We start from the raw sequence: 14,133 nt of genomic DNA on the forward strand, positions 1-14,133 counted from the left end.
AGGGCCCAACAAGGAGGATGTTGTCAAAAATACCCTACAAAGGGGAAATAGAACCTGTAGAGATCATATCCATTGAATAGGCATGGCTCCAGTTGAGGGATGGGGCCATCCACCAAACTCAAAAATATTAATCCAGAATTCCTTTGCTCAAAAGGAAATATAGGGACAAAGTATGGAGCAGAGACTGAATGAAAGGCTATACAAAGACTGCTCCACCTAGAAATCCATCCCATCTGCTAACATCATCTGCTGACACCAAACCCAGACACTATTGCAGATGCCAAGAAGTATTTTCTGACAGGACTGGTATAGCTGTCCCCTGAGAGGTTCTGCCAGACCTGGAACAATACAGATGTGGATGTACTCAGCCAAACATTGGACTGAGTGCAGGCACTCCAATGGAGAAGTTTGGGCAAAAACTGTCACAACTGAGGATGTTTGCAACCTCATAGGAAGAACAAGAATATTAACCAACCAGAATCCCCAAAGCTCCCAGGGACTAAGCCACCAACCAAAAAGTATACATGGGGGGTGAGGGAACCATGGCTTCAACTGCATATGTAGCAGAGGATTGCCATATCTGGCATTAGTGGGAGGGGAGTCCCTTGGTCATGTGGAGGCTTGATGACCCATGATAGGGGAATGCTAGGGTGCAGGAGTGGGTGGGTGGGGCACCCTCATGGAGGCAGGGGGAAGGAGGAGGGGATAAGAGGCTTGGGGAGGGGAACCTGGGAAAGTTGGATAACATTTGAAATGTAAATAAATAAAATAACCTATAGAAATAATGAGAAAAAAATGTCCCGTAGGATCTTAACCCTGGGTCATGGTTCAGTTCCTGAGTCTGGATTGTGGTCCTGACTGTTCAGTCCCAGTGCATATGCTGCATAAATTATCCCTGTCTGACTGAAATTGGTGTTTGTGTGTTTTGTTAGACAATTCCTGGACCCCAACAATCAATAAGATTGGGAAATCCTTATTTAAGTTAACTAAAAGGCAGAGAAAGAAGATCCAAATTAACTAACTCAGAAGTGAAAAGGATGACGTAACAACAGGCACTGGGGAACTATTGAGAATCAACCACAGCTACGTACTTTAAAACCCCTATTTCACCGACCTAAAAGTCTAAAGTGAATGGAAATTTTTCATTGATACACGTTACTTATCAAAACTAAATCAAGATTAGATATGCAATTTAAACAGACCTTTAGCCCCTTTAACCTCTAGTGAAAATGGTGAAATAAAAGTAGGCATTAAAAGTTGCCCAATCAAAAAAAAAAAAAAAAAAAAAAAAAAAAAAGCTCAGGGACAGATATTTTAGTGCAGAATTCTACCAAACTTTCAAAGAAGAATTAATTCCCATATTCCACAAAAATAAGACAGAAAGAACATTGCCACATTCATTCTGATGCCACAGTTACCCTGATACTCAAACTATACAAAGATACAAAGTCCCAACCAAGAAAGAGGATTACAAGAATTAGTGATCAATTTCTCTAATGAAGATAGACACAAAAATACAATAAAGTACTTGCAAACAGAATTTAAGAACACATCAAAATAATTATCCAACATGATCTGCAGGCTTCACCCTAGAGCCTAAAGCCAAACATATAAACATAAATTAACACAAACAACTACAGAACATAACAAAATAAAATACTGAAACAGGAACACATCACAGGAGGTAGAAGGAAGATAGGGAAGGGAAGACATAATGTAACTATAGTTAATTTGCAAAAAATTAAATAAACAAAAACAGTAATAAAAGTGATAGAAGGATATGGGAGAATATTAGTTGTTTTTTTTTTAAAGAAGGAAAAGATGAAGAATTGATATAGTTCTTTTTCTGGATCCTGAAAACATGGAGAATGGCATCTATAGTTACAAAGGGGAGGCCAGGCTAATTGATAGACCTTTGATTTTTGTTTTATTTAGATGGCTGATGAGCCTGTATTTAACAAATGTCCAATGTCTTTCATAGCCTTCTTCACTTGAATAGTTTCCTTTCTTTTCATACCAGGGACCTCTCTCTGGTGGCTACATTTAACCTTGCATTCTGTGAGCTAGATATTTTCAAAATCCCCAAGACTGCATCTTTAGAAGGGCTAACCATTCTATCTTGGGGGAAATCTTCTCAGTTCATTGTAAATGTGGTAAACAGTCATAGCACTGAAATCTGTTCATCATAGGGCTTCTATTCAACCTTTCCTGTTCTCCCAAACACTAAACATGCACTGGAAAAATGTGCTTCAGAATAATCTTTTATTTCAGGATACCATACAGTGGCTCCAGATGTTGATCTATCTACTGACCTCTGGCTCTGGGCTATCAGTTTCCTGTCCTATCCTCAGATGATTGCAAAGATTCCAGCCTGCAGAGTGGGCCTATGTGTTTCACTGCCTGAGTGAAGACCTGTTATGTCTGAAATTTACACTAGAGCAATTTATGAAATTTCTGTACCTTGTAACTTCCTTTTAGGGATGCTTCTCATTCTGGGCATTGGTAAATTATATCCAGGTTGCCTGACTTGTAGTTGTTCCCCAGGGGAACTTCATTTTAAACAAATCTTTAAAGAAACACATTCTATCCTTGTAGAACTATTTCTGAGACCTGGGTCAGAAGAGCACAAAGCATGAGGCAGACAGAGCCTAAGATACTGATAAAGTTTATAATGTCTCATTTATAAGAAATTTCACAGAGACAGGCAAGAGGGGAGCAAGGAAACACCTGTTCCATAAAATACGTCATGAAAATCAGCAACACGGAGTCATTACATTTAATAATGTCCTACTCTGCTCCAACAAGAACCAATCTTTAATAAGTCTAAAGTTAAAAGGGAAGTTTCCTTCTCAAACCTGATCTTTTTTCAATCAACCCAAGTTACAATAAATAAATAGTTACTTGGCCACAAATCAAGGAATAATGAATTTCTTCCTCCCTTTGATGTTTATTTGTCACCAAATTATCAAGCTCTATGAACCCTAAGTAGCTCTTAAATATGTCCTCAATCATATACAAAGAACTACAGATAGCTGAGTGAAGCTGGGAAAACATAATAGATTGTTTTTATTCTTTGCCTGAAATTTCAGCTTCTCATGCCTGAGGCTTTGCACTGGCTAAACAGTTTGTCTTAATGAGTGTTCTATTGCGGTCAAGAAACTTCTTGAGCATGTCATCTCTTATAAAGGAAAGTATTTAATTGGGGACGACTTGCAGTTTCAGAGGTTTATTCCATTCTCATCATTGTAGGTAGCACAGCAGCATGAAGGCACACATGATGCTGGAGAAATAGCTGAGATATCTATATACAGATCCAGATCCAGGAGTAACAGAAAGAGATTTTGGACTTGAAATAGGCTTTTAAAATCTCAAATCCTTCTTTCAGTTGCCCACTTCCTCAAAAGACCACACCCTTTAATCCATCTCAAGTAACACCACTCCTTGATTACTAAGCATTCAAATATATGAGTCTATGAACGCTATTCTTATCCAAGGCTTGTAGCCGTATTGTAATGTAAAATGCATTCAGTCCAACTTGAAAAGTGGTCTATTCTGCCACAGGCTCAATATTTTTTAAAGTCTAAATTTCTAAGTCTCTTCTTAGACTCATAACATTCTCTTAGCTGTAACCCCCGGTTAAATCAAAATAAACAAATAAAAAATAGATCACATACTTTCAGCACCCAATTGCACAGAATATACATTACCATTCCAAGAAGGAGGAAAGGAAAGATAGAGAGAAAATACTCAACTAAAGCAAGACTGAAAAACAGCAGGCAAACTCCAAACTCTTCATCTCCATGCTAAAGCACTTGCTGTGGTTTGAATGAGTACTTCCTCTCCCCCATAGGTTTAGAGATTTAAATACTTGATCACTGTGGAGTGGCACTACTTGAAAGGATTAAGAGAATTATGAGATGTGTTCTTATTTAAGGAACCAAGTCTGTCTCGAAGGGCTCTGAGGCCCTTTTAAAGCCTATGGCATTTTAAATCCCCTGTCAAAACCAATATAAACCCTTTCTCCTCCTGCTGCCTGTGGATCTATAGAACTCAGCTACTCTCCAGCACCAGGCATATCTGCACGCCACCATGCTCCCTACCTATGTGAGGATAAAATAATCCTCTGATACTCTAAGCAAGCCCCAATTGAATGTTTGCTTTTCTAATATTTGCAGAAGTCAAGTATCTCTTCACAGCAATAGAACACTGACCAGGCTATAACATTTCAGATCTCCTACTCCTTTTGGCTTTGTTGACTGCTACATGTTTCTCTCTCCTTTAGAATGGTTCCATACCCAGTCTGAAGTTTTCCTTGGCCATGTCCCACAACTGCCCAACATCCCGGGGTCTCCAAAACAATCCAGGCCTCATCTTCACACCTGCATACAATAACCTCTCTGGTTCCATGCAGAAACACCCCTGACCCATGGCAAACCCTACCTCAAGAGTTTTCCTTAGCTGTGGAGGGAAAGTCCATAGTATCTTATATTCTTTACTCTACAGTGAGAAACGTGGGTAAAGCTACCAAGTTTGGCTGCTTGCTAGGACTAGAACTTAGCCTCCCTCATTCAAATACATTTTTATCAGGTTTCTCTTTTTGATGCTTTCTTTCACTTCTTAAACTTTTCTTTAATTCTTTTCTACAAATTGGGAGATTAGCTATGTGGGTTCTTTCCTCATGTCACCAAACCTTTTATTCCATTTACTGTCAGGTTTTTCTTTAGCATTTTTGTTTTATCTCCTACAGCACTGGACTTAACTCCATTGCATTTTCTGGTGCACTTTTTATCCTCAAACTGTTCATTTTCTCCTTTTCAATATAGGTCAATATAAGAGTGACCACTAAAAACACACGACAGAGACACTATTAGCTATATTGAAATTGACCCTGTCAATGCCAGTAATACGAAACTTCAATTTAGCCTAGTGCACATTTTTCAACAAGGGCACAAAGTAACCACATTCTTCATCAAAATATCACAAAAAAGTCTATAGGTCACTTACTAATACACTTCCCCCTTGAAACTTCTGGAGCTAGGCCTCCACCATCATCAAGTCATCACTATCTTCCATGCTCTTATTACAATGGACCATTAATCCCTGCTCGAATTGTTTAACTGCTTTTCTAGTACATAATCCCAAAGGAATCCCTATTCCTCTAATAAACAACATGGTCAGACCTATCATAGCATTCAATACCTTAGTCCCTGGTGGCAACTTCTGTCTTAGTGAATATTCTATTGCTTATAGAGACACCATGACCATAGCAATTCTTATGAGGAAAACATTCAATTAGGGATTACTTACAGTTTCAGAGGTTTAGTTCACTCTCATTAAGGGTGGGGGGGATATATCACAGCAACATGCAAGCAGACACGGTACTGTAGAAGTTGAGTGTTCTACATTTAGTTCCTCAGACAGCAAGAATAAGACCTGCCTTGGGCTTTTAAAACTTCAAAGCCAACCCCTAGTCACACACTTCTTCTAACAAAACTACATCTTCTAATTATTCTCAAGAAGTTCCACTTCCTGATGATTAAGCATTCAAATAAATGAGTCTATAAGGACCATTATTATTCAAACATCGTAGAGTCTAATGAAATATTTGTCCTTCATGTTTTTCTTTATAACTTGGTTTCATTCTTTACGACATCGAATCATTGGTTCCTTTATTTTGCCATATATGGATCTCTGAAATTTGGGTTAAAGGGGTTTCTTTTCCTTTCATTTATTTATTATTTATTTATTTATTCATTTTACTTCCCAGTCACAGCAACCCCCTTTCCTCCTAGGGCCCTCCTCACACAGCCCTTTCCTCATTTCCTGTCCCCATTCTCATCTTAGGTTTGTCCTTGGGTATCAACCCACCCTGGCTCATCAAGTTACTTCAGGACAAGGCATATCCTCTTCACTAAGGCCAAACAAGACATGTAGTCAGGGGAACAGGATCCACTAACTGTTCCTAGGTTACCATCCTAGGAACAACCCCTGCTCCAGTTCTTAGGGGACCTGCATGAAGACCAAGATGTACATCTGCTACATATGTGCAGGATACCTAGATCCAACCCATGCATGCTTTTTGGTTGGTGCTTTGGTTTCTGGGAGCCTTAAGGGTCTAGGTTAGTTGACTCTCTTAGTCTTCTTGTCGTGTTCCTATGTCTTTAGGTTCCTCAATCCTCCCCTCCCTTCTTCCACAAGGCTCCCATAGCTCTGTCTAAAGACTGACTGTGAGTCTCAGCATCTGCTTTGGTCGGTTGCTGAGTTGATCCTCTTAGAAGATGCTTATGCTAGGCTCTTGTCTACAAGCATAACAGAGTATCATCAATAGTGCCAGAGATAGATTCTTGCCCATGTGATGGCAGTCAAGTTGGGCCAGTCCTTCCCTCAGTCTTTGCCCTATTTTTGTCCGTGTATGTCTGATAGCAGGACAAATTTGTGGTCAAAGTTTTCTGAGTGGACTTGTTCCTTCACTGGGAGTCCTGCCTGGTTACCAAGGTGTCCATTTCAGGCTCTATCTTCCCAACTACTGGACTCCTGGGAACCTCCCCAATCTCTAACATGTTCCAGAGTCCAGCAATTTAATGTCCCCCCTCCCACGGATGAATTTCTGTTCACTTTCCTGTGTCACTTGTAAACACAAGCAGAGCTTTCCTTCTTTCAATGAAACCTCAGTGAGATCAGATTCTGACTACATAAATGACAAGACCCATTGAGACTGTACTCATGGCTTTATTAATATAGTGTTGAATGATGGTCTACTTCTCAGGTATCCAGACCCTTCTTTCAAGTAATTCAAAATAGCTATCTATATCTTCTATAATTTCTAAACAAATTGACAAAATGACTTACAAATTTGATTTATAATTGATTAACTCAAATAATAAAGTAATGATTTTCAAATATACCTGTACTCTCTGGTTTTGCAGAACATGCAGGCTTCCTTGGGCAAACATTTGCCAAAATGAAACAATAGGAATTTATATATTTTTCCTTACTGACAAATGAAGTATATTTTCAGATAAAGAGATTTAGATTACTTCAAATTTGATATATGAATACAGAGTATAAGTACAGATATATACAATATAATACATTACTCAGAATCTTGTTATTTTTTTTCCCTCTTAGATAACCACTCTTTTTACAGCTTTGTTTTCTCTCTTGGGAAACCAGTAGCTCATCATTCAATTCCCAACAGAAACTATTACTGAGCTGGGTATTGGCCACCTCCACAGCACCAATGGGTCACTCTCCTGGCAACTAATTAGCTTCTTTGCCACTATAAAATATACATATACCTTTATTTTCAGGGCCATTGCTTATAGAAATGAAGAATAATCTACTTAAATTTTCATTCTCTTCAATGTATACCTGCTGTTACTTAAGAGAAGGTAAGGGATGGTTTACACTTAAAACCTGCCCACCATAGTTGTTTTCATCTTGCTAAACCACTAAACTCCCATCTGTAAAATAGTATGTCAGACAAGTCACCTTTGACAAGTATTTTTGTCCTTGTATTTTACAATATCACACTATCATTTTGAGATTTCACTTAAATTTATTGCTTTATATAATTAATCTCATACCCATAACTTTGATATTTTTTTTAAATTGGCTTTGTTGGTATGAAGATTTTTCAAGATACATGTGTTTTTGCTTTTTGTAGCTCTCAGATAATTGTACACTTCATTTTCTACTATGCCAGCCAGATGTCTGATCTCAGATATTTCATGCATATTTAAATTAAAGATAATATTATAACTTAAAACAGAAAATAATCTCAAGCCCTGTCTTCCCATGCTCTGGAGTAATTACTATTTTTTAATTTGTTTGTTTCGGTTTTTTTGGGGGGAAGGCAGTGAATAACTGAAGGATTATGTTGAGACTTAGATATATTCTAGCCCATAGTAAGGAATTCTGCAGAAATGCATTGGGTAAGAGTTCTTTTTATTGCAGCTGTTCAAATATTGGTCAAGGTGTTTGAAAGCATAAAAAGAAAATTTGGCAGAGCCCATCAAGGGAACAAGGTAGCAAGAGAACTATTCATTTAGGAAGCAGGATATATAGTTTGATGTCAAACTGAATATAAAGAATCCTTTCAATAGAGTAAAGTGGTCCTATTATATATATATATATATATATATATATATATATATATAATAACTGTTGCTCCTTATTATATGTAGAATAATATCAAAAACTAGCACACTAGAATTTAGGGTATCTGTCATATAATCTGGACTTCTCAATGCTTTGCTATTGATGTACTGTTAAACACTAGGCTGTTTGATGTAGTATTAAGTGTTAAATATGTTCTCTCACAGTTATTCCAGATTTTCATGTAAATCTATTATTGTGTTAGCAAGCTTTGTTTAATACATGTTTATATTTCTGGTTTGAAGTAGTACCTATTCCTAGACCTTGAATAATAGACAAATTTTAAGTCACCACCAGGAAAGTCAACAACACTGTGGGGACTAGTCTCTTCATGAACTCCTAGGAGCTTTATGCCATTACCAACAGCTCTGAAGGAAAAGAAATGAAGCACTATATTTTGTTTTTGTTTTGATTTTCATCTTTTGGAAAAAAACTGGGAAGTTGTTTTGTTGTAGTTTTATTGTTTTTGCACATAAACTGTTTGGGATCATGTGGATTTAATAACGATTTACAATAATAATAACCAAAGATATTTGTAAAAGAATATGATCATCCTCATTTATTTAAAATCTAATGCTTTATAATTAGCACAAATAGAAAACAACATATATAAATGTGTATTAAATTAATTCCACTATACTTTTGGGGAAAATATAATTTTGCTTTTCCAGTTGAACAATGTTATAGTTATTTTTATAAGTATTTTGTGAAATATTTTGTTGAAGCTTTCCTATGTGTTCCAGGTATAACTTTATGTAGGTATTCCTATATTGGAGAGAAAATAAAAACAGTTTCCTGTACTTCTTTTTTCCCCCTGGACTTCTAAGCTTTACTTTATCCTCATTAAAAACTATAAATATTAGAGCCAGGATAAACAAACTCTGCCTGAAAGATAAAGGTTTGTTTTAATCAATGACTTCTTAACCTTTTAGAAGATGACTTTTCTGTAAGTTAGCTGAGGAACCCCCAAAACTATCAAGCATCCAGTTCATCTCTTCATATTTCACTGTAGCATCCAGTCATACACATTCTTATTTTCTTTATATTCTCTTGACACCAGTAGTTATTTACTCCACAGCTTCTCTATTGCTTTCCAGCCTTCCAGTAAACATACGCAGTAACAGTGCATGAAAATTCTGGGAACCCAGTCAGTTGGGAGTTCTTGATACACACGTTCCTTTTTAAATCATAATGGGCAATGCAAAGCTATACAGTGAATCGACTTCTGACCATCACTTGATTATCATTGTTTCTGCATCATGATTCTTTCGTTTTTTATCTGTCACTGCTTTTCTGTCTTTCCACCACATCTTTTTTCTTCCTTTGTGTCTCCTCTTCTGTCTGCCTGTCAAAAACAGCCTATTGATGACAATATAACATTCTTTATGTATCAACTAGTTCTGAATTTTTTAAATGTAGAAATCACATGTTAAAAATTGAATACTATCAATAACAAAATAAGGCTATAGGTGAAAACATTTTATCTTCTAATAAATAACTTTCATAGAGTTTAGGGTCTTGTTCTTTAAAAATATACATCTCACTGGCCTACAAGACAAATACCATTTCAACAGCCTTAAGTTAATAGTATTATGATTTCTAAAGCTACTGATGTAATTCATGATTTAATTATTAATTGGTCTGTGGTTAATTTTATAAGCTAAATTGTGGAATTTATTTTATCTTGCCTTAAATATGGAAAGCCTCACTATAAGTACTACAAATGATTCTTATACTTCAAGGTTATGTTTTCATTGGCATAGTTGAGTTTAGTAAGTCACCAATCACAATCTTCTTAGCACAGTACCGAGCATTGCCAAGAAACATTCAAATGATGATTTTATTAACATTATAATATACTTCTCATATTTGACCCCACTTCACAAATATTTTCAAATGTCACCTAGAAAACTGAGCGATGTAAATATAGGTTAGAAGTCCAGGAACAAAATGGTGATTACATTAATATCAAAAAATGATTTTGAAACATATAGTACAATAACCAAAAACTTGAATGGGTATTCAAGAAATTTTATGTGGAATAACACAGGAAATATTGGAGAAATTGAAAGTTAACCAAAATTGCTACATATTGGAGAATAGGAAAGGAATCCAAGTAATTAGGCTCCAGATTCATACCAAAGTATTATCTCTTTTTGTCCCATCTCATTATGCTTCTCTGTATTTGAGCATTCATTATATTTTTTTTTAAAATTGCCTCTTTCAATAATTGTTAAGCAGGGATAAAACCAATAGACATTATAACATGGATGATAGAAAGCCTCAGTCTTCCACAAAGAATTGCAAGCAACTAAGGAATGCTGAGAGTAGGGGAAAGAGCACACTAATTGGTTATCCAATACTGACTGCTCATCCCTGAAATCATACATGCAAATCACATTGTATGCATTGATTAACTTATTATCCCAGTCCACACCATTACTCTTGCTCACACTGAGCCTGTCAAGGTCACAAGGACATTTGTTTCCTTACAGTTACTTTATTATTTTAAGAACTCATTCAGAATGGTCATCCCTGGTTAACACAAAGCAGGGAACATGCTTTGTCACTGCCTGAGTAGACTTCCCTAAAACGTTTTCATCTTCAGGTAGCTTTACACCAAGCCCAATGTTAAAGTATCTTTTATTCACCTAGTAAAATTGTCATTGTGGAAATTTACTTCCTCTGTCTTCTAACTGAGTCTAGTCCTGGAAGCTTCTAGCCTTTGTACAATCTTATCTAAGCGGAGAATGTTTCCAGCCTCTGAAAGTTACTAGTGAATAAGCTCACCCTCTATAGCTCTTTTTGAACTGGCTGACCGGCCAACTTGGCTGTTCTGTCTCAAAACTCTCCAAGCTGACTGATTTAATCTGGCTTTTCTTAGATTTTACTGAATTGCTCTGCTTGCCCTAAAACTAATTCTGCCAATGTGTTCTAATTCTGTCTCCTTTTCATTCTCATTCTATCTTTACCTGTGTCTAGCTTGTTCTTTCTCTGCAACCTGTCTCTGTACAACTGTCCTGGCAAAAACTGCTCTCTCTTCTCTCTTTGCAAGTATCTCTCTTAAGTATCCTCTTTTCTCTCTGTTCTCATAAGAGGTGGGCATATCTCATTCTGTCAAATCTTTCTCTGATTTGTCACTTTGTCTGCCACTTAATTAGACATCACTTTTGGATGGATACTTCCTCCAACAAAATTAATTTATCTTTGTTTTGGATTCTAACTGTACTAGGGGAGTGTCTTTGATAACCTGTCATCTCTTTAAGTCCCTAGATAACTTGATATTTGCGGGAAAAATAGGTATGGACATAATGCACATTGAAAGATTACTTAAATGCAAAAATAGAATTATAAGCTCTGGAAATGATGGGCTATGCTAATTACTTTTCATCAATATTTTAAATAACAATCTTAATACTGTTGTAAGGTCCATCATCAAATTTTGTTTCATTATTATAGCCAACTGTGTGTATTTGGTATATTTATCCCTAATGGCTCTCATTTAAACTGCCTTAAAGCCTTACTTACAACTGTCAATAAAGTATTAAGAGCATTTGTGACCAGAGCTATCTGTACAAGTAGTATTTCAGGAGAAATACTTCACAACATAAAATTCCTGATATATCAGTTAAGGGTGAAAATATCTTTTCTCCTGTGAATTTTAAATAAACCCATTTCCAAAGCTTCTGCTCCCTGATTTGTGTGAAGTATTGTCCACTCTGAATTGCTTGATAATAATGATAAATTTTGCTAATTATAATCATAATTTTTCTAATTTAACAAAAGAGTAATATTTTCCTCATATTTCATTGATTTCTAACATATACACACACATACAAATAGATAATTACATTTCTCAGTTCTCTATATCATTGTTCACTTTGCCTGATAGACTTTTGGTATCAATCATGTATAGTTTAATCATTTTAATATTATAAAAATATCAGTTTAATTGTCTCTAAAGCATTGCAGTTTACCCACAGGATAAGTCATGAGTTAATCTTGTGACAAGCACGTATAGGAAATGATTCTTGATTTCTTTGTTCCTCTTTTTGTTCTATCTTTGTTTCTTTCTTTGTTCACTCATTCCTCATTTTTCTTTTTTTCTTTGTTATTCCTTTCTTTCTTTCTTGTTGTACAAAGAATCCAACCCCATCCATGCAAGCAGAGCACTTTATCATTGAGTCATTCGTCAGCTGGCATAAGTAAGAAATAAGTTGTTTAAAGTGTTTTGACTCACCTTCCATTCTAATGCTTGATATTTGCTTAATTTTGTTATTTTTAGATTACAGTTTTAAAATAATCTTTTTTATGTTTCTAAACAGTATTTATGTCCTTATAGAGTCTTTTGATTCTCTGGAATACTGTATTCATTTAATATTGCTCCCAATATCTCTTTTTATTTCATCTGAATTTCTTGAATTTATTTAATCCATTTTATTCTATTACATAAATTGTCTCAAAAGTTTATGTTTTATCAATCAATATTATTTAATGCAGTATATCATTCTGAGTAGAGCTCTTTTAAAACTCCACAAATCTCTCGTACACTGGGTTTCTTATATTTTATAAATAGTTTGGTACCAAATAAGAAATACTTATTACTAATAGAAATTGTTTGATTAAACAAATGGTTTGTTTACTGCCTAGCAATATCTCTGGTACAGTGTCCTATTTTAAATTACTAACATTTAATCTTAATTTAGATGCTTAAAATAATTCATCTTGTTTTTTAGGATTTTTTCCACATCTTCCCTACTTTCTGATCCAATGGACCAAGTGAATGCTTCTATTGTAACCGAATTTCTTTTGCTGGGACTTGCACAATCGTTTGGAACACAGATTTTCTTTGGCCTCCTCTTTTCCTTATTTTATGTGGGGATTCTTTTTGGAAACCTCTTCATTGTGTTCATAGTGATTTTTGATTCTCACTTACACTTGCCCATGTATATTCTACTGGCCAACCTTTCACTCATCGACCTGGGCCTTTCATCTACAACAATTCCTAGGACAATATCTGATATTTTTACTGGTTGTAAAGTAATTTCTTTCCACAGCTGCATGATACAAATGTTCTTCATCCATGTGATGGGTGGAGTTGAGATGGTGCTGCTCATAGCCATGGCATATGACAGGTATATAGCAATCTGCAAGCCTCTTCATTACCTGATGATCATGAATCCTAAAACGTGTATAATTTTGGTAATAGCTGCTTGGGTCATAGGCATGATTCATGCAGTGTCTCAGTTTATGTTTGTCATAAATTTACCCTTCTGTGCTCCCTATAATGTAGGAAGCTTTTATTGTGATTTTCCAAGGGTCATTAAACTTGCATGCATGGATACTTATAAACTGGAATTTGTGGTCTCTGCCAACAGTGGCTTCATTTCTATGTGTACCTTCTTTTTCTTGATTACATCATACATTTTTATCCTGGTCAATGTACGACAACATTCTTCAACTGATTTATCCAAAGCATTCTTCACCTTATCAGCTCACATCACTGTAGTAGTTTTGTTTTTCATACCATGCATGTTTCTCTATGTTTGGCCTTTTCCAACTAAGTCACTTGATAATTTCTTTGCTATCGTTGACTTTGTTCTCACTCCTATCTTAAATCCTACTATCTATACTTTAAGGAATAAAGATATGAGGTTGGCCATCAGAAGGCTAAGTAGACAGGTTTTAAGTTCTAATGAATTCACATAGTAAATTTCATTAATAAAAATACAGAAAATGTGATAAATTATCAATATTAAAACTACAGTATAAAAACATTATTTTATAGCGTTTAGAAACTAGGGAACGCACCTACCAAAGAGTTTCAATTAAGATGGAGTTACAGTAACTTCTGATGGTTACAAAACAAAAGTGTTTCCCAGTCAACATAACTAAATTTTTATTGGTTTTATATTTTTGGATTGTATTGAACTATTTGTAATATATTTAAGTTATTAGAATCATCAATTACTGTGC

General features: G+C 35.6%; 1 protein-coding gene across 1 annotated transcript; it reads left to right on the forward strand.

The window, feature by feature from the left end:
* Positions 1–12,927: 12,927 nt before the first annotated feature.
* On the forward strand, positions 12,928–13,866 carry LOC116900548 (olfactory receptor 4F17-like). Its single transcript, XM_032902274.1, has one exon. The coding sequence runs from the start codon at positions 12,928–12,930 to the stop codon at positions 13,864–13,866; it is 939 nt and encodes a 312-aa protein (XP_032758165.1).
* Positions 13,867–14,133: the final 267 nt, after the last annotated feature.

The sequence above is a fragment of the Rattus rattus genome, chromosome 5 (genome assembly GCF_011064425.1).
Source record: "Rattus rattus isolate New Zealand chromosome 5, Rrattus_CSIRO_v1, whole genome shotgun sequence".
Lineage (NCBI taxonomy): Eukaryota > Metazoa > Chordata > Mammalia > Rodentia > Muridae > Rattus > Rattus rattus.

What these genes read in the sequence shown, in the direction of transcription:
- LOC116900548 (XM_032902274.1), top strand. Translation starts at nt 12,928, where the DNA reads ATGGACCAAGTGAATGCTTCTATTGTAACCGAATTTCTTTTGCTGGGA.